This window comes from Brassica napus, chromosome C2 (assembly GCF_020379485.1).
Source record: "Brassica napus cultivar Da-Ae chromosome C2, Da-Ae, whole genome shotgun sequence".
In the NCBI taxonomy this organism is placed as follows: Eukaryota; Viridiplantae; Streptophyta; class Magnoliopsida; order Brassicales; family Brassicaceae; genus Brassica; species Brassica napus.
This window is the reverse complement of record NC_063445.1, coordinates 6,328,384-6,352,703: the sequence shown is the minus strand read 5'-3', so window position 1 is coordinate 6,352,703 and position 24,320 is coordinate 6,328,384. Positions and strand designations below refer to the sequence as shown.

Below are 24,320 nucleotides of genomic sequence, written 5' to 3'. Positions count from 1 at the left end.
CATTTTTTAAGTTTTTGTCGCAAAAATAGATTTCAAAAAAGAAAATGACAAAAATAATTTTTTTTATTTTGAAAATTTTAATTTTTAATTTTTTTAAAATTTGAAATCATATCCTCAAAACTCCACCAATTTAACTTTAAACACTAAGTTTAGATTTTATTAGCTAACTCTATGGTAAAAGTAACTTATTTTGGTCATTTTCTTTGTTGAACGCTATTTTTACGACAAAAACTTAAAAATATATACTTTTTGGGAATTTTTATATTTTTTCCGATAAAATAACATTTCACTAAATACGATGATCCTATGTGATGCGAATTGTATTACATTCATTGGTCCGTCTGTTATAAATTGATACTTTTATTACGCTTTGACAGTTTCTGTAAACAGATATAACGAAAATTAAACAAGTATGTTTGTAACTGTTAATTAGCTTTCTACTGTACAATACAATAGTCAATATGTTAGTTAGTTAGATGATTTATCCACTATTTTGGCAAACGGAGATGTGTGAGGAAGTTTCCCTGTTGTATGTTAATTTGCGTCATGCCGCCACATAAATGAAAAAGATCCATAGGTTTCAAAAGTTCAAACATACTAAACTGCCTTGATACGACTACTAATTCATTTTTTCTCCCTTTTTTTAATGAATTATGCTTAACACAGGCCCTGATTGAGAACACAATACCAAAATTTTAATCTGAAAACATTTTGAAATTCATCAATAAAGGGAATATAACTAAGCAAATATAAAAAAAAAAATAAGTTTTATAACCGCAAGACATGTCACTAGTCTTCGAAATTTTAAATATTCATAAATACTCAAATCTTTTTTTGTCAACTAATACAAACTTAGAAGCAAAAAATACATTTGATGATTAAAAACTCTTCAGTTTTCACATTTTTAATATATGCTAACTTTAAGCTTTTACATTGTGATTTCAATTATAATTAGTCGTATCCTAATCCTATTTGTTTAGATGTTCCGGAGACTAGTTGTCTTATAGTTTTAATTATATGCTTATATCTATGTAAATCACAAGAAATGATATATAATGTCAGTACTAATCAACCGACAACCAAATGAAACGGAAGTTACAAAGTTTAACGTGAATATTTAATTATATGCTCGAAGAATAATTTTACAAATGATTTGTTCATGAAGTTGGTTACCACCTAGCTGTAAAAATACATTCCATAATTTTCTTTTGTCGTGGAGAAGTAAATAATTCTAACCAGGAAATTAAAGACAATGAAAATGCGTGAGTTGAGTGGTACTTGTTATTAAGTATCTGAGAAACTTATTTGAGGTTCTATAGACTATACCGATGGAATTGCTCTTACCGACGAGGGATAAAGCCAAAGCCCCCAGGCATTTTTAAAATGTCCGTCTGGTCATTCTCCATGGCCCCTAGTGATTTGGAATATACACTCTAAAGCCGACCGACTTGCTTTCTTTCAAACAAAAAAAGACCACTTAGTTTTTATTTTGTCCGATGATAATAATGTAAGAAGACTTTGACCTTACGAAAAACACATACAAAAGTTTGTCCCGCTCGACCTTAGCACATTTTTATAAACATTTTATTTTAATAGGATTGATTCTGCTTTATGCAAGGGTCCTAACCTTTTCTAAAAATGTATATTAGGTTAGTGAAAAGAATATGTTGTCATATATTTAATATAATAAAACATAATATTCTCAAAATATATATATAGCAACTACAATTATATATAAGTTGTAAGCGAATAAAATATAAAATTATACAAATATTTATTTTTGGATGGAAATCAGGTCTAGCGTTTGTTTTCGAGTCTCATCCAAATATCCTGTTGATTTTTTTATCTACGAACTGAAAATCAATAATAAAATGTTTGCAGTCGAATTATCTTATTTGACCATAACTGAAAAATATAACAAAAACACTATAATAAGAAGACGTAAGACGTTTACTTGATGAAGTTATTAATTCGTAAAACATAAGGCGGCTTCGAAAAGAAAGAAAGGTCCATACTTCACACCGTGTTCCAGAGTAAATGTTCGAAAATAATTTATATCACATCACAGATTCACAGATATTTGATTAATTGAAACGCTTTCATATAAAAAATTACGTATTTTGGCCTCAAATACCCAAAATACTAAAGGAAAGTTTCAATAAGCAACACTTTGCGTGATGCGTAGTTTCGTTCAACTCACAATTGCTAAATCAAAGTCAAACAGGGTGTATATAAGGACGGTTTTACCTACATGTATAAAACACGTACACGGCTGGCTACATGTATGTGTTATTTATATACATGTGGGATGTGTCCATAGTGCATACTGTATATATAATCGCGAAGAGTAATTCAAACTGTTATTTATAAGTAGTTGGAGTACATAACTAATATATATATACATCACGGACTTTTCTTAAATAATATTGTAAATGTTATCATTATTCATTGTTAAAGACAAAATTAATTAACTCCAATACTATGTACAGAAAAAAACAGTAAAAGTAGGTTTATGGTTGAAAATATGTATACCGTATGATGCATGCCAAGAATCAGTCAAGATAGGAGTAAATGGCTCTTGGAAAGATGATATGAAAATGAAACAAGTGGTTTGGGGTAGGATCCATCAAAATGTCATTTTCCACCAATGCCGATTCAGACCAGTTTAAAAGAGACAAGATCCACATACAGCATTCATATCAAATACACCAATCACGATTGTGGGGATAATTTCAGTTCCAACGTTATACCCTTATAATGTGAATGTTGCATAGCTGGTAATGGTAATGCTGCATCTCTTCATAGTCCAAGGCATTTTATCTTTACTTAATCTTGTTGTATTCCTTGATCCACTCCTTCCGGATAGCATTTTCGGCAATTTGATCAGCAAAAGGTGCTCCTCTTCTTTTTTTTTTTTTTTTTGATCAAGGTGCTCCTCTTCTTTAACCCTTGAATTCCATAAGAAGATCTACAAAATATAGTGTTTCAAAAAAAAAAAAAAAGATCTACAAAATATAAAATTGGTACAACCTTATGATAGCAGATCATTATTTCAGGTCATGGACTCAGTCAAACAGAGCCAACATCTGATAAACTATGAATATCAATTATTTTGCTAACGTTAGTAGTGAACTAACGGTAAATCATTTGAAGATATGTCTCTAAAAACAAGTGGTCTTTGGTGGAGTATAAGTCCAACAGGTTATTTGGTTAGACCCATGGACGTTATAGACAGTTATTGACTACAAGATAATTCGATTGCACACATTTTATTATTATTTTTCAGTACGTGAATAAAATATTTATAGACCGTTAACCAGCTAACCTATTACTGATTACCCTTTACAACATAATTGAAAAATAAATTTTCTTAAGGATTCTCTCTCGTTTGAAGTATTCAAGTATGAATAGAAATTAAGAACGGGTCCACGTGATGTATATAATAGCATCATTAACCCGGGGTTCTTAGGATGAGGTTCTTAGCGGAAGTTAATAAACTCTTTCTTAAAAACACACATGTAAGAGAAGAACCTTATCATAATGTTTAGTTGTTAACTAGAACAATTCTTTTCCGTTGAATAAGTCTTCTACTGGAAACCAGTCCGATGTCTCAGAGCAGCATTATTGCAGGATGTAAAACAGTTTTTTAGGCAAAAAGGTGTGTGTGGGCTCCACCAATATTTTAAACAGAAGACGTGAATTGAGGACCGCTTCAGATGGGTTTTGTGCACTGTTTGCGGGCCCCACCGACACGTGGCGGCGTGCAGTTGATGCGATTTTAAATTTTTTTTTTTTTAAATCAGATAAAAAAAAAAAAAATTAGAAACCCAAAGAGGGGTTCACGGATAATCATGCTCTCAGTGCCTACATCAGATGTCATCGAAACACATATGCATTATGTATATTATATATATATATTCCTACAAGGGATCCAACTAAATGAAATAAATAAAAAAAATGAAAAATGCAGAGTCTGACAATATGAAACCTATACTTTATCGACTGATGAAAAGGTTAGCGTCTTAAGAGCCCTCAGGCTTTTCATACTGCGGAAGTTCTGGAGGCGGCGGTTGCTTTTCTGTTCTTTTGTTGTTGTTTAGTAAGTTTTTCGCGTATAAAGACCCGAAAACAATGACCTGATGGAATGAACTTTGGTTAGTCAAAAGTATCAATAGTGTAACGTATAGTAACTGGAGTGCCTAAGCTTTTAGTGGATCTAATTGTTCAAATTCCATAAAACGTAAGAGAGAATCAAAAAGATATTACCGATCCCATACATTGCTCCCAGCTAAGCGGATGAGAGAACCAAATGCATGAGAGCATGATGCTTGCAAGCTTTATTAAGATAGATGAGAAAGGGATGTGGTGTTAGTTGTTAAGACGGTTTAGTAAGGATTGAGATCGGGTTTGTTTTTTTGCCTGTCTCGTCGTCATGATTGCAGCAAATGTTAGAGCACCAAATGTCCTAATGGTGTAAGAAATGAAGAACTGGCTCGCTGTTGCAACCTGCACATTAGTCTCTGGTAACTTTAGTGCGAACTAAAAACCCATAGTGGTTACAAACTAAAGTACCATATATTGTGGACCTCTGAGATTACATAAACCTAAGACTAATTAAGGACAAAACATGGTATTGTAAAGACTAATAAGTACAAAAATAGAGGAAACTGAAACTTACTGTGGAAAGCAGGGCGATGTCCACTAAACAATCTCTATGCCGAGAAACAAAATCTACAGCTAGTAGTAACTGGCCTTGCAATGTAAGTCCTATACAATTTTTTTTTTTTTTACAAAATGATAAGTAAAGAGTATGATTGACATAAGAAGTTGCAACTCTTACAGTAAAGATTGCAGAAACAAGTAAGATTCTCACCAATGAAACTAAGAACACAAGAACAAAGTGTTGTGTAGAATATTTGGTTATGTATCTCCATATTATATCCTTTAAAGAGTTTGTCTTGGAATGTGCTTGTAAAGCCATCAAACCTGTTAGATAGCCCATTACCAAATACACAATCATGATTCATAACTTGTGAGTAGAAACAACAAAGCCTCAGTCTAATCACATAAGCAGTGAAACGAGTAACATATATATAAGTGGATATACATACCCAAGATAACCAGCCATTAAGGAAACACCCCAAACAGTATTCTCCCTTCCCTTATTGTACGGACTAACATCATCTCCTGCCTACAGCTCAGATTTATATAAACAAACATCAGTACATCTTATGTTGATGTTCACGGTTACTCAGTTACTATTAACAAACCTAAGCTTTCAAAACGACTGGGAAATGGGTATAGACCTACCGGGAAAAGAATGAAGACAGAGCAGCCCAGGGTCACCAGAAAAGCTACTAGATAGTCAAATCCCTTGTACTTTTTCTGCATGATGAGAGTTCCCCATACCTGTACATAGCATAGATATAAGAAATGGTGATGCTAAACTCAAATGCCTCTACTGGAAAACAATGTAACAGCTTACCATAACTGGTATCATTTTGGCACATTTTGCTAGAGTTTGGACCGGGAAGCTCACATACTTGAGAGCCTGTAGGCATTACAACATATGGCAAAAAAACAATAGTTATAAAAGTCGCCACAACAAGTTCAAAGATAAAAACTGTACCTCATATTGGCATGTTGTGGTTAAGATGTTAGTCACTGAAATAAGGCAATACTTATAAACCGGAGCTACAGGATCCAAAACTTTCTTGCTTGCCTATAAATTAAAATAGCCAGACAGAGTTCTTCAAACTTTGGTAATTAAGTAGAAATTATAAAACTCAAGTTGGGTGGTTTTACCAGTAAAGCACCAGCAGAGACAGCTGAAGTAGTGAGGCGATTGCAGAAAACAAGAAACAAAGAGTACTTAAAGAACTCTTTGTTCAATCCATAAGGAACTCTCATTATCTTCTCCTAAACCCACAAAGAACGTTATAAACTTTTAACTAGATTCCAAAGAACAGAGAACACAACACAGACCTGAAGAACACCATAGATGACAAGAGTTGACATAATGCCTGAAACCGCGAACACACCTTTCCATAGTTTGTTCTCCTTCACTCCATTTGCTGTCTCCGTCTCAGCCATGTTCCATCCACCACCTCTCAATAACCTCACTTATTCCTGAAGAACATGAAACCTAGCTCACATTTAACCAAACACGAATCACATAATACAAAGGCGTGCGAAGCTACGGTAACTACACGTTTGAAAGCTCAGAGATTTCAAACTTACACGTGGAACGGATACAATGCAACGACCGATCTAGTCAGATCGGAGAAACTTATGTCTCTACCTCTGAAAAAAATTCTCCGGCGAATCTCCGACTAGATCCGGTTTTGCTCCACCGTCCTCTCCTCTCCTTTCTAAAGTACAGTTCGTTGGGGTTTTGTAAGGATCCGCCACGTCATCACACGAGTCAAAAATGTCAAGGAGGCCTTCTAGACGAACTAGAGGGTTTCCGTTTAAAGATATATAACTTTTTAAACTTGTGGCCCATGAGGAACTTGACTCTTGTCAGTACGATGATGATGTGTAATGACAGAAACGAAAAGAAAGAAGATAAGTCCTAATCCAAAACTCGTGGTCGTGATTTTGTTTCTGTTACATCCTTGTAAAATGTCTGGTTTATTTTTTTTCTTTTCTTGAAGTAGTAGATTTGATTACGAAAACGTGAAGCAGCGAATCGATCGTACCAAGATATATACTTTCATGTCCTTATCCTCTGCGTTATTCGATCCTGTAGATGGATTCTGCTTTATCTCCTCGCATTCTTTTCGCACACAGCTTCATTAACTCAAGGTTTGAATGATGATAACTCTCTCCCTCTTTGTTATGTGGTTTATCTTGTGTTGTCTCCTTGAAAACACTGGCTCTCTTACTTGTACAGGTCGCCTAGGTTTGCAGCTACTAGTACTACTTGCTGGAGATTAGTTAATGGTTCATCTTGGGAGACTAAGGCTATTGGGAACAGTGATAGCAATGAAAGTCCACTCAGAGGAACAGATGCGTCTTTCTTTGATCATGTTGACGCGGAACTCACGCCTGAGACTGTTGATTTCTTCGTGAGTGACGCAGAAGGTGATCCAGATTGTCCCACTCAAGGTTACTCCTCTATCGAACTCGCTCTTCAATCCCTACGCCAAGGGAAGGTTTGTTCTTGATGAAGACCCCATTGGTTTATAAGTTGTGTAGACTCGGTCTTACCACGTTTCTTTCTTTCTTATCAGTTTGTGATCGTTGTTGACGATGAGAACGGCGATGTTGAAGGAAACCTGATCATGGCGGCTACTCTAACGAGTCCAAAAGACATAGCCTTTCTGATCAAGAATGGTTCTGGTATTGTTTCAGTTGGGATGAAGCAACAAGACCTTGAAAGATTAAACCTTACACTCATGTCACCTGAAATGGAAGATGAAGATTCCTCTGCACCAACTTTCACCATCACCGTGGTATAGTTTATTAAAAACTTCAATATTTTTTTCCACAATTTGAAAGTTATCTATGTATATAACTTTTAAAAAATTTAGGGGCAAATTAAAGTCCAATGTTTCATTTTTTAACTGTGTCCGGACCCGGGCCAGTTTTGCAAAAAACAAATATGATATGATTCTCAAAAGTGTTTCAGCTCTTATATTGTTGTTGGTTACAGGATGCAAAGTCAGGTACATCAACAGGAGTCTCAGCTTCAGACAGGGCCATGACGGTTCTTACACTTGCCTCTCTTGAAGCTAAACCAGATGATTTCAGGAGACCAGGTCATGTGTTCCCTCTCAAGTACAGAGACGGTGGAGTTTTGAGGAGAGCCGGTCACACTGAAGCTTCGGTAGATCTAATGATATTAGCTGGTTTACGTCCAGTATCAGTTCTTTCAGCTATTCTTGATCAAGAAGATGGGTCTATGGCTTCACTACCGTATATGAAAAAGCTTGCTACAAAAAATGACATTCCCATTGTATCCTTGACTGATCTAATCAGGTAAGTAAATGAGAATGAAAATGTATTTAGAAGATTGATAACTTTGGTTGGATTGACTGATAGGGTTAGATAGGACTCTGAGTCTCTGATACCATATTAAGTTAGACGGACTTCTAACATAAAACCAATGATAAGTAAATTGGTTCATCTATATTATATATTACTTATGCTAACTTCTAACTTTCGATGCGAGAGATTTTGTCTCTAATAAATGTAATATACTCGTAGATATCGAAGAAAGCGAGATAAGCTAGTGGAGAGAATCACCGTGTCTCGTTTGCCTACCAAATGGGGTCTTTTCCAAGCTTATTGCTACCGATCAAAGCTCGATGGAGCGGAAAATATAGCACTTGTTAAGGTACATCAAACACCACTTGCTTTAGATCAAAATCTTGATCAGTTTTGGTTAAGACCAGTCTTGTTTGTTTCTGTCTGAACCATAACCAGGGAAACATCGGAAACGGTCAGGATATTCTGGTGCGGGTGCATTCAGAGTGCTTAACCGGAGATATTTTCGGTTCAGCACGGTGCGACTGCGGAAACCAATTAGAGTTAGCCATGCAGCTAATCGAGAAAGAAGGAAGAGGCGTGGTTGTGTATCTTAGGGGACACGAAGGAAGAGGCATTGGTCTTGGTCACAAGCTTAGAGCTTATAACTTGCAAGACGAAGGACACGACACTGTTCAGGCCAATCTTGAACTTGGTCTATCTATTGATGCTCGTGAATATGGTATTGGTGCTCAGGTCAGCCATAGAATATTCAGTTTTGATTTTAATTTTTTTTGTTTAGATAGTTTGGTTATGTAGTTAGAAAAAAAAAATTAGAACCAAACTAACAGGTTTGGTTTCGGAAAAAAATGGTCCAAAATGTAGATGCTTCGGGATATAGGAGTGAGAACAATGAGGCTGATGACGAATAATCCAGCTAAGTTCACAGGACTGAAAGGGTACGGACTGGCAGTAGTTGGGCGTGTGCCGGTGGTGACACCAATCACCAATGAGAACAGAAGATACATGGAGACCAAACGCAAGAAGATGGGTCACATTTATATCTCTGACATCGATCAGCCTTTGGTTTGACCCACAAGCGTTTGATAGAAACAAAAAGACTTTAATTTTGTTAATCAATTTAATCACACTGCCAGAGGAAAGGCCTCTTTTATACACATATAATTCAATGTAAAGCCCAAATGTATTTATGGTCCATCAAAGCCCATCAGTAGCGCCGTTTGTGATCTTTCGTCTGAGAGTCCCACATCGGTAAGGTGGAAGAAATGAGAAGCAGAATTTGCATTATAAATAAAGATCTCCTTTTCAGTTAACAAATCACGCAGCCATGTGGTGAGCACAAAGCGAACTATTCTTTCGCCTTTTACTAAAGAATACCGTGTGTTCTCCACGCTAAGTGGTATACGCCTATTTTTGGAGGGTCCTGCTTTCGAGTGGGCCCAACAGCAATTAGTTGACGTTTTAACCCTAAACCGGCTTTGGTTTAATGGCTTGTTTCGGTAGAACGACCAGCTTCGGTTGAACAAGTCTCAATGTTTATTCAATTAACGTTTGTTATTTAATATTCAGTTTTTGCACTTTCAGTCCATTAATTCTTTCATATTCTCATAACCATTTACTCATATAGACACAAATCGAGTAAATCGAAAATTAAAGTGGTAATGAAACCGTGACTGGTACAGAAAACAAATTTATTACCCTGAACCAAATTTGACATAATAACCGAACCGTTCAAACCGGAGTTAGAATCATAAAGAAGGGACAAAAATAATCACCCAGCTTACAATACTGCTCTGATAAATCTCGTAAAATGATCGATTAGCTACTCTAATCTCTGCCTCTTTCCGGTTAACATTGTTTGATCGATAACCGAACTCGAACCGATCCCAAATCTCATAACCGAACCAGAACACGTTAGCGAGCTGTTACTAACATCAGACCCTTTAAACGAGAAAGGAGGAGGTAAATCAAAACGCTGCGATTGCGTTTGAGGCGGTGGGTTTACCCATTTCGGCAGTGGTCCCGCGACAAGAAGCGTTTGAAGAAGCGGTCCAGCTTCCACCACCGCTTTTAATAGCTTCCCCGTTTCAGGAAAAGCTTTCCCCATCACGAGAGCGTCCATAGGATCGAGCTGATGATGTTTATGAGCCATTGCATCGTTGAGGATCATTGACGGCTGAGGAGGATGAATGTTGAGGAAGCTGGAGAGTTCTGAGGAAGAAGGAGAAGAAGATCCGTCACGAGAGAGGCTGTTTGACTCAGTGATGCTTCTTGAATTAGAGTTTTGGGTTTGGGTGAGAAACTGAGATAGTTGTTGTCTAGCTTCGTCTCGTTCTTGTTGAGTGGATTTGAGGAGAGTGAGAAGCTGGTTGACTTCTTCTGTATGTGTTCTTGATTTCTCATTGGCTTCCATTCTCAGTGTCTCCAGCTCGAACAGAGTGTTCTGCAAATTCTGCCTCGTCTCATCAAAGCTCTGCATCTCAAAAAAGGTAAACAACAATTCATATTTATATAAACAAAGAAAACTGCTACATACCAAGAAAAACAAAAAAAAATGTGATGATGATACCTCTTGATGAAGCCAGATAGAAGAATAAAAGTCATCCATTGACGAGTGTCTGTGTTTTGTTATACTCTATTAAGGACTTAAGAATAAAATGATCCCTTCTGGTGGGTTTCTTTAACCCTATATATAGTATACAGAATGTAATCAATGTAAAATATCAGTGCATTGCTTGGTTTACTTTTCTATGGAATATCCTTCAAAAAGTCATTGACCCATGTAGGTCAGAGAAAAAGACAACAAATAAAATTGTAAAGTGTATGGTTGAACTTTGATTTAATTCAGATACTTGAAAAAGAAAGACTGAGATTTTATTTACACCAAACTAATTATATTTGCACATCTAAACTCATTTCTCAAAACTACTATAGTATAAATTAATATTCTACAAATTAATAAATTTCACCGTTCCGTAGTTGGGCCATTGTAAAATTTAACACAATTTGATAAAATAATAAAATAATTTTTTTAAATAAATTTATGCAAATACATGGTCGCAATATAAACATAAATTAATAATTAGTATTCATAAATTTTATATAAATATAATCAATATAATGCATAGTTTATTTTTTTCATAGTGAAATTTATCTTTATTATTTCTTAATCTCTCTAAATATACTAATCTCTAAATATACTAATGTTATTTTGTTATTTTACACTTAAAATGCATTTATATTTACCGTATACCTCAAATAATCAAATCAAAATAATATAAAACTTGTATCAATAAAATTTAAGCAATACATATACCGTAAAATTGAGTATTCTTCATATGTATACATAAAATCCCTTTTAAAATATATATAAATTTTTAAAAAAGAAATTTTTCTATAAATTAATAACTCTATAAATTAATAAAATAATAAAATATCAAAGCCCCAACATTATTAATTTATAGAGTTTTTACCGTAGTTATAACTATTGTCGTAGAATTGTTGACACAGACTATATGTAGATGCAGAATTGTTGACACAGACTATATGTAGAAGCAGATGAATATTAAACTAAGTATTAATTAAGACTATAAAGAGAACCATAGTCAAAGACACAGTATAAGATTTTTTTTTTTTTCTGTGACACGAATTATTTATTTATTTATTATACGATCAAAAAGAGTCTTCTTTTATTCAAATCGTATAAACTAAAAAACCAGGTTTTAATAAATAATTCAAATTTTTGTGTTAGTCGACTAACATGGTTGCATGTTTCAAATTAACCATAAGGCTGTTTTTCCTACACGGTTACTTATAATTAAGAAAAAATCTGAAACTTGCAATAAGTAATATATTGAATTAACTAATTACGTATACATTTATGCATTTAATTACCCAATAATTGCAATGCAGCGGATTCTCGTGCACAAACTTACAAAAAGATATGTAAATTCAGACAGGTCCAATTTAGGCCGTATTATATTTTTGTAATATATGCATTTTTGTTTGTATGCAAACTTGATACTTTTACTAGATTGGCTAGTGGACTGCCCAAGAAATATATTTGATATCCAATGCGACAGTTTTCTTTTTTCCTCCGATGAGTGTATGTATTTACTTGTAGAGACTCTTTACTTGTAATATATCTTTAGTCCTTACGTAGTTACGTTAGCTAGCTTTAATGTCGATCGTACACTCAATTTCATTGTTATGCAAATATTCTTTACGCACATAATACTCAAAACCACTATTATACAAAACATTCTTATCGAGCTTCGTGGTATTATCTTCCATGTTTTTAAGGAATTGCAATATGCTCCATTTCAAAAAAGAATATTTATTTTTATTTGATAGGCGTACCTCCACTTTTTTTTTGCCGGCACCTCCACTTCAAATATTATAAACTTCTACACGGCTCACAATTTGCTTTTGACGTCTTCTTAAAGCATATATATATATATACAACATATAAACATGTAAACTTGAACTCTTGTTATAATGTATATTATTTTCTTAATGAAGAATTAATGATACTTTAATACAAAGCCATTTACTGGTAAAAAAAAACCCATATACACTACTGTAACACCAGTATTAAAAAAAGTATTCGACAAATAAAAAGACTTGAGAAAGCTGTAATGAGCTTAACCAGTAAGTAAAAGATCGAATATATTGATACAAATTTTAGATATATAATGAATAAAACACATACCATATAATGACAAAGAGAAGAGACATTAAGACTTTTAAATCCTAATCTATATACAAACCCCATCAAATAAACTAGATTAGTAATGTTTACACTCTTTCTATGATATATATTATCAACTTGCAATATTGTTTTTAGTTGGCCTATCAAACCTTATGAAACTCGTGATGTTGGTATTTTCTAGGACGGCACTTAGCAACAGATACAAGTCATATATAGACAATTATCATCTTTCATGACTTGGACCGTAAATTGAAAACTACATTACACGTGTCTTATTGGTTCCTCTAAAAGTCGACTTAAGGATACTAAATGCTTTGACTATCAAATCCAATCAGTTTGAACTTATCTTCAAATGCTTGTCACAAAACATATTATTTCGACCCTCCCAACGATTAATTCGTTCCATTTTTAGAATGGTTGTGGTCCACGACAGTTGGCACAGTTTGCTTTCTATCACAATCATTTTTGCTGTCGGATGGTTCAGCTCCAACCATATTTGCTTGACTATTAGAGCGATTTCATCTACTGATCTACTGTCTATATAAGTGAATAAACATCTATAAAAATTTCAAACATCTTGAAAAACAAATTATGCAAACGTAAAATGTCTGTTTGAGATCAAACTTACAGCATATAACAAAAATGATAATTTAACGACTTAATATACTAAAATAGTATGATTTGATCATTCAGCAGTCGCTTGATATTTCGGTTCGATAATTAGATCTTTCACAAAACTTTAGTGCTTTTGTTGATGATGATTGTCATCCAGTCTAAGATGATTTACATTTTGACACAATTTAAGTTATGTTCATTGTTGGTTCCGGCCAATAAATAAGAACCTTTCGTGATAACAACTCTTATCATTAAAGTCGGTCCAAGGGTTTGAAATCTTGACTAGCTTTCTCTCTAAAATTTCTATTTAATGTCCTTGCAAAATTTAAAGTTTGAGTACTTTTTCGATATTAATTGCGAACACATTCCATGAGGTACACGAGTAGTTGACTGGTAATCAAACCTGCAGCAGAGGAAGACGTATGTTGCTCTATAAAATTTGGATAGAAGGAAAAAAAAGATAATTTATTAGTTTGTTTGTGTGGTCTCATTTAGTTAGACTGAAAATGAAGACTTGTTAATTTATTCGAACTTTTGGGCTTTATCACATGCTTCAAGCTTTAAGAACCCTAGTAAAGCTATTTATCAAGGCATATGTTTATCCTGATTGAAGTAAGAGTTCAAAACGAGGCTACGAGATGTATCATATGTTCCTTTATACTCTAGCTAGTAAGAGGGAAAATTACGGAGCATGTGTTAATACACTAGATGAAGATCTACGCTGTGCATGGAGATACTATGCATGTAGATGATCGATTGTTATGAAAATTGGTAAGAAAACTAACCGTTATTCCAACATGTAACACATTATAATATAAACATGTTTACGTTTCTTTACATTTTTACCAAAAAAAAAAAAAACATGTTTACGTGTACTACTATTGATTTTAAAGAAAATTTTATATGAGAGTGATTTTTTCAGTTTGCAACTCTTCTCCAGCAAGCCTTTTTTATACAAAAAAAAAAAAAACCAGTAAATACCATTCAATCGAACCTTAAACATATAATCTGAATAATTTGAGCATTGTAGCTAACTTAAAACAAAGAAACAAATGAACATTTCATGTTTTTCAAACTCTTCTTCAACAACACTTTATTACAAGATATCAGCTGTTAACATAAAATCGAACCTAACATATTCTTTTTTATTTTTTGAAAGAATGTTAAATTAATTCAAACAAAAAAAACTGTTTTACGCTTTATGTTACATCAGAGCAGAAGTTTTTTCATCAAAGCTAATCAAAAGCTAAGCCTTGTATAGCTATCGAGTGGCAAACCATTTGGCTAAACCTCCCGTGTGCGCCTTGTCACGAATGGAGGAGAGCCTATTGCGGACAATCTTGTCCACCATTTGAATGAGTTGATCGGGTGTCTTTGGACTTTCTTCATGTTTACGTTGGTTTCGTTCCCTCCGTATGGTATATAGAGTAGCTTGGAACACATACCTCAGTAGGAATAAGTCAGTCTCGTCTCTGTTTTTGTCCTGTAGTAGTTGTATGATTTGGTCCAACTGGTGGGTATAGCTCGCAGCCAGCAGCTTCTGTGCTAAATCTTTCCAAACTCTTTCTGAAAAATTGCAGGCAAAGAACAAGTGATTCCTTGACTCCACCGGGTCGTTGCAGAACACACAAGAGCTGGGGTTGTGAGTGTTCCATTTCTGAACTTTGTCTCTTGTTGCAAGCCTATTGAGAATTGCAAGCCAAGCCATGAAAGAGTATTTAGGAGTATGAAAAGCAAACCAGTTTACTTTCGGTTGTGGCACTCGTATCATTTCCAAGTCTCCTTGGAGTTAAAGACCAATTTGTATTTGTCTCCTCTCTTCCACAGCCTAATATCTTCCCCTTCCAGGAGACCTCTCTCTTTCATACGCTGAATGTGATCCTCTATGTTGTTCAGCGTCACCACTCTATGCTGTCGTCGACGATGCGATTTGATAACTGTGTCGACTGTTGCTTCCAGTCTTATGCCCAGATCAATACAACCTCTACTGCCTGTGATGTCAAATAATCTTCTATCCGGAGTCCAGATGTCAAACCAGAAAGATGTTGTTTCTCCATTTCATATATCAGATTTCAAAAACTCCTTAGCAGCATCCCGATACTTCAAGAGTTTCTTCCATATCCATGAACCCATTGTGGAGGTCTCCTTAACTGTCCATATAGAGCCCTTTCTTATCAGATAACTCTTAACCCATTTGACCCATAGAAACGATGAGGAAGAGACTAGCCTCCAAAAGAGTTTCAGACTCGCCATTTTGTTCGCTTCAGCTATCGATTTCAGTCCCAACCCACCTTCTTCTTTTGGCCTGCAGCAAACTTTCCAGGAAACTTTCCCCTTCATGCTAGATATATATTTTTAAACTGAAATGGAAAGGACTGCTTGTCGAACCATGGTTTGGTGGGGGAAGGGAAAAATTTTCACTAGGAGCAACACCAACTGATCTAACATACCAAAATTCGAACACTTTGGGCAATGTACAACTAGATTGAGACAAAGACACGCGCACACGCAACTATTCTGGTCAGCTAGGTAACTTAAATAGTCGATTCCAAGATGTTTGCAATGTTGCTTCCGTGAGATCTACGCAAGAGGTCGAGAAAAGGCATGAGTTTGTGCACCAAACCCCAAAACAGATCAACCCTAGACATCTCTTGCGTGACTCTCATTGCCTTGAACACCACGAAGTTCCCAAACTCATTCCTCGCCAGCCTCATCAATCCGTCTCCGCCGCACTCTAAAAACTCCAAAACCACAACAGCCATCGACTCCTCCGCCTCAAGAAGCTTCTCTACGATGTAGCTTCCGTACTTCTTAAACGACAGATCAACGCAATGGCCACGAAGTAACAGCAACGTTAAGCCTGCAACGCAAGTCATGCAGTTTAAGCACGTGTTGGACAACAAAGTTCCCTGAAGGATCGTTGCTCAGGCAGAGAGCGTTGCGCCCGACTACTTCTAGAAGCAGGTTTCTGTAGAAAGGATCATCCGCGTCGGTTATGAACTTGTTGAGAGCGATGCAGCCGTACTGATTACTCGCTATATATATGTCGAGCGCATGGTGGAGAACGTGCTCGTACAATGCATGTTCCTCACCTGATCGAAAACGACCATAGCTCGTCTCGCCACGTAGGATGCGTAGTTATCGGTTATGATGTGGAAGAACCGGCGTAAGATGGCGGCGTAGAAGAACGCGTCCACGTCATCTGATATTCCGAAGAGCTTCTGCAGGCGTCTCGATCGGTACTTGTTTCTGACGACCTTCATGAAGTAATCGGAGTCTGATATAACGGAGGCGCGTGGGAAAGTCCTTTAGAGAAACGGATGTGTTGTAAAGCATCGGACATGGTGGACATTGCAAAGGGACTCTTATCGGTCATTGCCATTGTACAGTAACTAATCTTAACAAGAGAAGGATTAACAAATCTGTGTGATTTTGGACTTATGCTCGATAGATTTTAGAGTGATTGTTGGATATGATCTGTGGGGGATAGTGATATATCTAAACTATTCTCAGTAACAATTATTTGCTTCTTGAAACATGAAAGTTATCAGGAGATTCATTTTCCTCTCTAACTATGATTACGAATAATAGAGCAAATTGATAATATGGCCATGATAATTAAATTATTTAAACTTTAAAAAAAAAAAGAAGGAAAAAACAAAAATTAAAGGGCACATAGAGCGATAACATAAACAAGGATAAAGATAAGACATATCTGAGGAGATGATTGAAGGGGATTTCACATTCTCTTTCTCTTGCCGTGATGCTTCTCTGCTTTTCCAAGCTTAGATTTTCGTTGTTTGAACAACTGGAGATAAAGCTTCAACCAAAGGAACGGGTAGACCAAGAGGACGGCCTGAATAAAAACGCCATAAGCAGATCAAAAACAGAAGGCCATGAAGATTCAAGAAAAATAGACGTTTTCTGAAACAGAGTCTACAAAACGCTGCTTAAAACATAACGTGCACAGCTTCGCTACGATGTCCATAAACGATACTTAAAGCCAAAAGGGTATTGTTGATGGAGAAGAAGGAAGCGATGAACATACCCAAAGGAATTGGTAGTAACTGAAAGGGAAAACAGAGAAGAAATTAGCATAAAGGTTCCTTTCTTTAACATGTGGAAGCGCTTTGTACATGATCAACACTGCATAAACATTGGCCAAAGTCAACAAGAAGAAACTAAATAAGAATTGTAGCTTCAGAGCAATTACGTATTATACGTTTCAAAGCACTCACATTCACCCACCAGCCCCGTTGGATAGATGATGATGAATCCAGTGTACCTGGATGGTAAAAACACATTACATAATCCGTTCAACTCGAAAAAGAATCTGTCATAGGGAATGTTTCAGATTAAAAAAAAAACAATGATATAAAGCTTGGTGTAGTACCTGAGATAGGTTAGCCAATAGGGACATCTACCAAGGCAAGTTAAAGCATAGTGAGGATATCTAATCATCTGCATCCAAATCAATCACTCAGCTTACACATAAGAGTAATAGTAATACAACTACTTGTATATAAAGTCATTGTTCCACCTAGACAGGGCTCCATTCTCCTAAAAAATTCTCTCAGTCTACTCTAACCGCTGCTAATGTTCCTTTTCAACTGTCACTAGTATTTCTCTGCCTTATCGTAAGTAAAAGACCGATAGAGAAGTGAAGATCAATCAAACTCACCTCGCCGATACACCAACCTACAAGAGTTATTGCCAGCCACGGCGAATCCTGGACCTGAAAAAGATGAATGTGGAAACAGAATCACACTGCTAGCTTTGCTGAAACATCTTCTCAGCTTACGAGCAAAGCGCTTCAAAGAGTAAAAACCTCATTGATCTGTCCAACAATGGCTAATATGAAGTGTGTTCTTCCACTCCACTGCATCAGAGGAGACAAGAATCCACTCGGAACAATTCCTTTTAAAATTTCGAATAGAATCAATCAATCAATCAGTTCATAACTCATTCACTCCAATCAAATCACAAACAATCAAAGAGTACCTATGGCTCCGTGAAGAACTTCTAGAACAGCAACAGTTTGCATCACACCTGAACCGAATCCAAAACCAACAACAGAGTTCATTCTCACAAGCAATCAAACACCGATCAAAAGCTTAAGCGAGACAGAGGATCTCTCACTTATCAAATATCCGGCGGCAGAGTAAGCGCCGCCAATGATCGTCTTGTTCGACAAAACGCTGCTAACGATACTCAGAAGCGAAATCGTCCTGCTCGAAGAACACAAAAATCTCATGAATAAACGAGCGAAAGAAGGAAAGTCAGTGAAAAACGAAGAGAGAGAGAGAGAGAGAGAGAGAGAGAGAGAGAGAGAGAGATACCATGACGAAGCTTGGAGAAAATTGTAAGCGAAGAGATAAGACTTCACGAACGGCGACGACGACATCTTCGATTCGTAATCCGGCGGAGGCTCGAATAGTGTGTGGATAGCATTTTGACGGCGGGTTAAGAGAGATTTGGAGTGACGTCACATGATTGCGTGGCCCTGAGTCACTCACTCGTACCGTTACGTTGGTTAATGTTTCAGCTAATTAGTTTCAGCTTAATTGAATATTTTCATATTTTACACTAACGCACCCCTGAATTAGTTTTAGTTTCAGTATAACCCTATACTATATAAAATTAACTTAAACATCCTTCTTATAGTGAGAGAGACACAAACAAACGCAAATCCTTGTTGTTGCTAGTAATTTGGCTCTTTTCGTTTCTTGGAAGTGGAATTGGGAATTTAATTAATAATGATATTTTGATAATCTCCTTGTGATTTTGAGATATGCTTGGATTCATTCATATCAACTTGCCTTTTTTTTAACATACTCTTCCCATTACTTTGGGTGGGAAAGGGGGGTAGTTTTATTGGGTGTTTGCTTATAATATTTTATCGACTGATTTGTGGTATGATTAGGACTTTAATTAGTCGGATTATTACTCTGCATACGGATCTTAATCTATCCCCCATCCGTTTGTTATTTATTTCTTCTTCTTAGTGGGGCAGGTAAAATCAGATTAGGAAAGATATCTGCTCTAATTGTTTTCTGCAAATCAGGCAAACTAATCATATGCCTATCAAAAGATTCAGAAAACTTGTTTGGTGAGAAATCAACGATTCATTTTTCATATTTTGGTTATTGCATACACTTTGTTTATTTTTCTTTATTTGAGCTGATTATCAATTATGCTCCCTTCTCCAGTTTTTAATTGATAAATAGTTGCTTGCATGCTTTTAAGCAGGCGCCATACTTTTCTTTTCTTCTTTTGTTTTTTTTTTCATTTGAATTTTTAAAAGTTTTTCAAGGAAAAGTTGATGCTTTGGTCTCCTGAACAGCTCATATAATAAAGAAATAAAGAAGGATATCTTACCATAAAAACTAGAGTGAAGGTCTTTTTTATTATTATCATGGTGCAATTTCTCAAACAGATTAAAAGAACATACTCGATTTTAGCAATAAGATGATAAAGCAGAAGAATACATTCTTTTTTCACAAAGTTGGCTTAAGCTTTACAAGTCAAACCTATTATCTTTAATTATTTAGTAGATGAATATGATTTGTTCTATCATGTTGCTGCTTGCTTATTCCATTTTTCTTCCTTCACTCTTCATGGGTTTGAACTTTTAATAATGGATACTCACATCTCTCTGATGGATCAACATTAATTTCTATACAAACTTTCACCAACACTACAAGAAAAATGGTCTTTCTTAGCGTAAGAAAACAACTATTATATGCTATTGTTAGCGTTATTGAAACCGCTATGTCTACCCCAACTATAATAGGTTTCCTCTATATGATAGCAGTTTTTTAAACGCCATTATATCAGAGACATATGATAGCCTTGTTTTTAACTTGCTATGGTTAGTCGAACATTATGACAGCTTTTGTTTTGGATGCTATTGTATTTTCTATCATAGTGATGTATCAATGCCATATCGATTATGTGCTATTAGAAACTGTTCACAGAAACATGTTTTTGTGAATTAGATTTACATAAAAAAAATATTCAATTTATATTTCATTGATAAAACCAAAATGTACTTACATCATTACCACAAACATGTCTACATTTTCATCAAATCTTACACAAACATCTGAGCTAAATATAAAAAGGACTATAGAAAACAAGGGAACTAAATTAAAACCTTGAGCTCCCATTTTCTTCTTGGCCTTAGCATGTATCTCTGATGTGTGAGAACATCTTCTGCCCTCGAGAGTAGTATTTCCAGTTACTGTCTTTGTGGTTCCTGTCTTTGCACGAGCTATGATGTCTCGTTTTTGCAGTGCAGGAACTATCAGATCCCTCTTCAGACAACACAAAACACAATATGTCAATACAGATAAAGGATAAGTCTTTAACAGTTTTCAGATTGAAAGGAAAAGTCTTTTAACCTGAACGGGAAGAGGTGACTGATACCACACTTCTCTAGAGACTCACCGAGGCAAACCGAGTTTCGAGATAGCGAGTTCTTCAGCATTCAGGGAGCAACCTGCAGCAAAGAGGGCCAGAGACCTATATACTTGTGTAAATAACTTGATACAAAAACCTATAAACCAGTGCTACAGGAATCAAATATAAACATACCTGACAATTGAGACGCACATAAGTTCCATCTCTGTTTCACAAGAGAAAAAATATTTGAAAACACAAACTTTACCAAGAAAGGTGAGAGAAGAAGACCCAGGAGATAGTATAATCACTGCACTGACTACATTTCTCTAGCGTCAAAACATTCATTCACCCTAATAACAAAAGGCACAACCCCAATTACAAACAATCTATATGTCTCATTTCATCAAAAAGGGATGTTTAGAAAGGTACCGTCTTTTACAATCGATACCACATGTTCCATCAACAAGAGAGAATCTAACTTTAGTGACTTTGGAGAAGTCTTCGTCACTAACTAACCCAACAAGTGACACTTGTTGCAAGACCAAACATCACCACACAACTAAGTAACGAAAAGACGGAGAAATCTGGAAGAGATTGTACGTTTGTGAGTCTGATTCCATGGATGACGATACCTGATTTTTTCACCACCGAGATGAAAAGACTCGGTGATTTTCTTCACCCTCACTGGGACGAGTCCCTGGAAGTCATGATTCTGCACTCACAAACACATAGCAAAGTCGATTTATAATCTTTCATAAATCGAAAAACTAGGACAAAATTAACATAAGGAATCAGACCTTAGCAGTTGAGGAGGATTGCAAAGAATAAGCTTGAGTAATGCTATTTCTTTCTCCTTAGAGTCTCCATCTCTACACTTAAGTCGAATAGGCAGAGATGATAAAACTCCAGTGGAATTAAAAAGAAGAAGAGCGGAGGATCCAAATCGTCCTTGATGCGGACAGAGATGGAGTTAGGGTTTGGGTGAGCTGGGTTAGAGAGAACGGGAGGTGGGGAGGCGGAGGACGGCTGTGGAGAAACAATGTGGTGCTGATGGTTGTCGGAGAGATAGAAGAAGCAACATCGAAGGAGAGAAAGATCTGGAAAGAATTTTTTTTTCTATCATGAGACTAAAATGAGAGAGAGTTAAAAAAAGCTTTTAACACCAAACCTAGAAACCGTGAGAGTTTGTTTTTGCCAGAACCAAAATTTGGCTAAGTATTGGCGCTAATAAAGAAAACTAGGCTCGAAAACTCACTTTCGCTTCCCGCTCAGTGAAAATACGATTTAGCACTAATAAAATGCTATTATAAAGTATCATATTCCAGAATATCATCTTTAATAGCAGTTTGTAAATCAATGCTATTGTAATGTGCTATTAATGCCTCTCTTTTTTGTAGTTCAAAAAATATCAAAGTCTATTCATTTTGGAAATAGAGTTCTTACTTGTATTATACATTGGTATCCCATACAAAGGCATCTCTGTAAGAAGAAGAGATGGATGCGATTTTTTTTTCACGCACTCTACAAACTAACATATATGAAGGAACCGACATATATAGGATGATGATGATGATGACTACACATGATATTAGTACAGTGGGTGGTGTTTGCTTATGTAAGTCATGGAAAACTACAACAGTCGTTTGATAATATATATAGGCTGCACATATAAACATTAAAATGTTACAAATCCTAGACTAAAGATGACCACGATGAACCATGTTCGAAACTGAGAGGAAACTGATCAATGGCAAAAGAAGACATCTTACTTTCATCTGCATCCATGTTCCATATTGACTCCAAGGAGCTTTCCCAGGCTGGAGAAGCCAGAGGAGGGAAGTTCAAGTAGCAGCTTTGCTCTGAGTAGTACATGCCTTTCACCGGTTTGGTAATGCTTTCTCCAGACTGATCAATCTCTCTCCATATGTCATCCATAGAGTAGTATCCGTCTTCACATTCTTGATTCATTTTCCCTTCGGATCGTCCAGTGTCTTGAGTAGTTGCGGTGGTCATGGATGATGAGCAGAAGTTTGAAGATGATGAAGTTGGCGACATAGGTCGCTTCTTCTCTTGTGCTATCTTCCTCATATGAGTCCTCCAATAATTCTTTATCTCATTATCGGTACGACCCGGTAATTTCCGGGCTATTTTCGACCACCTGCGTATAAATAATATTAGCATTGTTCATACAACAAAAAAAAAAAAAAAATTTGAAAACATTTTCTTAGGGTTTCTCTGTTTCTTGAAGATTTCTTTCTGACCTGTTTCCCCATTTGGCGTGAAGCTCAAGGACAAGACGCTCTTCTTCAGGAGTCATCTTACCACGTTTAAGACCAGGATGTAGGTAATTAACCCACCTTAACCTGCAACTCTTTCCTGTTCTATTTAAACCTACAACCAAAACCAAGTCATATCTTTTAATGGAAGGTCCTTTGCAAAGACCAACCATTTTTCCAAACACAAGCCCTATACCTATTCTTATGTTTCTCCCTCCACCTTCAAACCTGAAACTTTCGCTACAAAATCCCATCTTCGATCTCCGAACATGTGGACAAAGTTGACCAAGAGGATGTCCTCTTGTTCTGTCCACGGTCCTTTACGGTATTCAGCTTGAACATTCTTCATCTCTCGTTCTCTATCTTTCTTCTCTCTCTGTGTATAGAAAAGTTACTTCTCAGTCTTGTTTTATGGGAATCTATATGGCATACTCTAGACCAATATTTATATAAGCCAACTTGAACACTGTTGTTGTGTCTACGCGGTATAACACTCACATTATTACAACTCCCTAATGATTTGTTTTTATAATCTTTACCGTCCATATGGTGAGCGATTATGTTGGAGATAATGTGGGGTTTATGATGCCATCAAGCCATTAGAGAAGAATATTTATAAAGGAAATGATCGTCAATAGGCGATGATGCTGATGATAATGTGGGGTCTCTTGTTTTATGATGCCACCAAGCCATTAGCGAATATATAAAAAAGGAAATGATCGCGCGTTAATAGGCGACTGATGCAACACCCCCACTAATGCTGCCTTTTCTTTGTCTTTTTGTGTGTTGCAATAAGAACGCTTTCTTATATTTCCTTTTGGCAGGTCCCAATAGTTTCAATTGCACTATTTCGCTCGCGTGTCAGTAAAATATTCAGCAGCATCCCACAAATCAAACCAGAAGAGGAAATAAGGTAAACTATATACATATAATCCGTATTATCTATATAACAAAGTAGTATACAGATTATTAGTTGTCTTTAATCTCAAGGTTTTAACAACATGGAAGAAGTATATATAAGGCTCTAGAGATTATTTTTTACTATTTTGTGAGGTTATGATTGCAGTTTGTCCCTTGACTTTATTAAAAGTTAATCTCGATATCACTATAGAAGCTTAGAGCATGTCTAATGAGATTTTTTCTCTTGAAATTCTAAAAATACATATATGTGTATATAGATATAAATAATAGTATTTAATTATAAATATTTTAGTATTACGGAAAATTTAACCGAAAGTTTTTAAAATAATGGGAAAAAAACCCCATTGGAGTTGCTCTTATATTATAGGTAAAGAAAGATAAATTTTAATTAAATAAAAGCA

General features: G+C 35.8%; 5 protein-coding genes, 1 non-coding gene and 1 pseudogene across 20 annotated transcripts; 2 read left to right on the top strand and 5 right to left on the bottom strand.

The window, feature by feature from the left end:
• Nucleotides 1-3,876: 3,876 nt before the first annotated feature.
• On the bottom strand, nt 3,877-6,456 carry LOC111212172 (UDP-galactose/UDP-glucose transporter 5B-like). The gene is made up of 12 exons (XM_048746627.1): nt 6,241-6,456; nt 5,986-6,129; nt 5,806-5,919; nt 5,630-5,722; nt 5,486-5,551; nt 5,311-5,409; nt 5,112-5,191; nt 4,874-4,986; nt 4,679-4,767; nt 4,420-4,506; nt 4,267-4,335; nt 3,877-4,136 (listed from the first exon to the last, which is right to left on the bottom strand). The coding sequence occupies exons 2-12, from the start codon at nt 6,091-6,093 to the stop codon at nt 4,023-4,025; spliced, it is 1,032 nt and encodes a 343-aa protein (XP_048602584.1). The 5' UTR covers nt 6,094-6,129; nt 6,241-6,456; the 3' UTR covers nt 3,877-4,022.
• A 59-nt stretch (nt 6,457-6,515) lies between these two features.
• Nucleotides 6,516-9,187, top strand: LOC106441124 (monofunctional riboflavin biosynthesis protein RIBA 3, chloroplastic). Of its 2 annotated transcripts, none has more exons than XM_048746625.1 (7): nt 6,516-6,807; nt 6,896-7,157; nt 7,236-7,457; nt 7,658-7,983; nt 8,212-8,341; nt 8,431-8,727; nt 8,857-9,187. In XM_048746625.1, exons 1-7 carry the CDS (start codon nt 6,752-6,754, stop codon nt 9,061-9,063), a joined length of 1,500 nt encoding a protein of 499 aa, XP_048602582.1. In that variant the 5' UTR covers nt 6,516-6,751; the 3' UTR covers nt 9,064-9,187. The 2 variants fall into 2 exon arrangements, with proteins under 2 accessions (XP_048602582.1, XP_048602583.1); XM_048746626.1 differs by having other exon boundaries at nt 6,555-6,807; nt 8,823-9,187.
• Nucleotides 9,188-9,315: 128 nt separating this feature from the next.
• On the top strand, nt 9,316-9,433 carry LOC125582855. The gene has a single exon (XR_007320299.1). It is a non-coding gene; the product is annotated as a U5 spliceosomal RNA (small nuclear RNA).
• Nucleotides 9,434-9,618: 185 nt separating this feature from the next.
• LOC106385544 lies at nt 9,619-10,824 on the bottom strand. Its single transcript, XM_013825459.3, has 2 exons — nt 10,562-10,824; nt 9,619-10,465 (listed from the first exon to the last, which is right to left on the bottom strand). Exons 1-2 carry the CDS (start codon nt 10,598-10,600, stop codon nt 9,815-9,817), a joined length of 690 nt encoding a protein of 229 aa, XP_013680913.2. The 5' UTR covers nt 10,601-10,824; the 3' UTR covers nt 9,619-9,814.
• Nucleotides 10,825-11,031: 207 nt separating this feature from the next.
• On the bottom strand, nt 11,032-16,715 carry LOC125581348 (annotated as a pseudogene).
• Nucleotides 16,716-16,906: 191 nt separating this feature from the next.
• Nucleotides 16,907-18,853, bottom strand: LOC106441127 (very-long-chain (3R)-3-hydroxyacyl-CoA dehydratase 2-like). 2 transcript variants are annotated; one of them, XM_048746642.1, is made up of 9 exons: nt 18,658-18,853; nt 18,458-18,546; nt 18,320-18,367; nt 18,147-18,235; nt 18,000-18,053; nt 17,712-17,779; nt 17,532-17,603; nt 17,367-17,385; nt 16,907-17,174 (listed from the first exon to the last, which is right to left on the bottom strand). In XM_048746642.1, the coding sequence occupies exons 1-9, from the start codon at nt 18,720-18,722 to the stop codon at nt 17,058-17,060; spliced, it is 621 nt and encodes a 206-aa protein (XP_048602599.1). In that variant the 5' UTR covers nt 18,723-18,853; the 3' UTR covers nt 16,907-17,057. The 2 variants fall into 2 exon arrangements, with proteins under 2 accessions (XP_048602599.1, XP_013738386.2); XM_013882932.3 differs by having other exon boundaries at nt 17,367-17,464; nt 17,557-17,603; nt 18,658-18,852.
• Nucleotides 18,854-20,330: 1,477 nt separating this feature from the next.
• On the bottom strand, nt 20,331-23,571 carry LOC106441125 (transcription factor MYB59-like). Of its 13 annotated transcripts, none has more exons than XM_048746641.1 (7): nt 23,195-23,571; nt 22,984-23,113; nt 21,520-22,880; nt 21,152-21,434; nt 20,915-21,072; nt 20,722-20,842; nt 20,331-20,634 (listed from the first exon to the last, which is right to left on the bottom strand). In XM_048746641.1, exons 1-3 carry the CDS (start codon nt 23,250-23,252, stop codon nt 22,415-22,417), a joined length of 654 nt encoding a protein of 217 aa, XP_048602598.1. In that variant the 5' UTR covers nt 23,253-23,571; the 3' UTR covers nt 20,331-20,634; nt 20,722-20,842; nt 20,915-21,072; nt 21,152-21,434; nt 21,520-22,414. The 13 variants fall into 13 exon arrangements, with proteins under 13 accessions (XP_048602598.1, XP_048602597.1, XP_048602585.1 ...); XM_048746640.1 differs by having other exon boundaries at nt 23,227-23,523; XM_048746628.1 differs by having other exon boundaries at nt 22,984-23,551.
• Nucleotides 23,572-24,320: the final 749 nt, after the last annotated feature.

Bases quoted from the DNA above. Each gene is read 5' to 3' on its own strand.
- LOC111212172 (XM_048746627.1), bottom strand. From the start codon at position 6,093: ATGGCTGAGACGGAGACAGCAAATGGAGTGAAGGAGAACAAACTATGG. The intron at 5,920-5,985 runs GTCTGTGTTGTG...TTGTGGGTTTAG, and splicing joins TCATCTATGGTGTTCTTCAG to GAGAAGATAATGAGAGTTCC. The intron at 4,768-4,873 runs GTGAGAATCTTA...AAAATTGTATAG, and splicing joins TTGTGTTCTTAGTTTCATTG to GACTTACATTGCAAGGCCAG.
- LOC106441124 (XM_048746625.1), top strand. From the start codon at position 6,752: ATGGATTCTGCTTTATCTCCTCGCATTCTTTTCGCACACAGCTTCATT. The intron at 6,808-6,895 runs GTTTGAATGATG...TTACTTGTACAG, and splicing joins CACAGCTTCATTAACTCAAG to GTCGCCTAGGTTTGCAGCTA. The intron at 7,458-7,657 runs GTATAGTTTATT...TGTTGGTTACAG, and splicing joins CAACTTTCACCATCACCGTG to GATGCAAAGTCAGGTACATC.
- LOC106385544 (XM_013825459.3), bottom strand. From the start codon at position 10,600: ATGGATGACTTTTATTCTTCTATCTGGCTTCATCAAGAG. The intron at 10,466-10,561 runs GTATCATCATCA...TTTGAGATGCAG, and splicing joins CTATCTGGCTTCATCAAGAG to AGCTTTGATGAGACGAGGCA.
- LOC106441127 (XM_013882932.3), bottom strand. From the start codon at position 18,722: ATGTCGTCGTCGCCGTTCGTGAAGTCTTATCTCTTCGCTTACAATTTT. The intron at 18,054-18,146 runs GTTTTTACTCTT...CATCTTTTTCAG, and splicing joins TTGTTGGACAGATCAATGAG to GTCCAGGATTCGCCGTGGCT. The intron at 17,465-17,556 runs GTGAGTGCTTTG...ATGTTTATGCAG, and splicing joins AACGGGGCTGGTGGGTGAAT to TGTTGATCATGTACAAAGCG.
- LOC106441125 (XM_048746628.1), bottom strand. From the start codon at position 23,252: ATGGGATTTTGTAGCGAAAGTTTCAGGTTTGAAGGTGGAGGGAGAAAC. The intron at 22,881-22,983 runs GTCAGAAAGAAA...ATTTATACGCAG, and splicing joins CACGCCAAATGGGGAAACAG to GTGGTCGAAAATAGCCCGGA.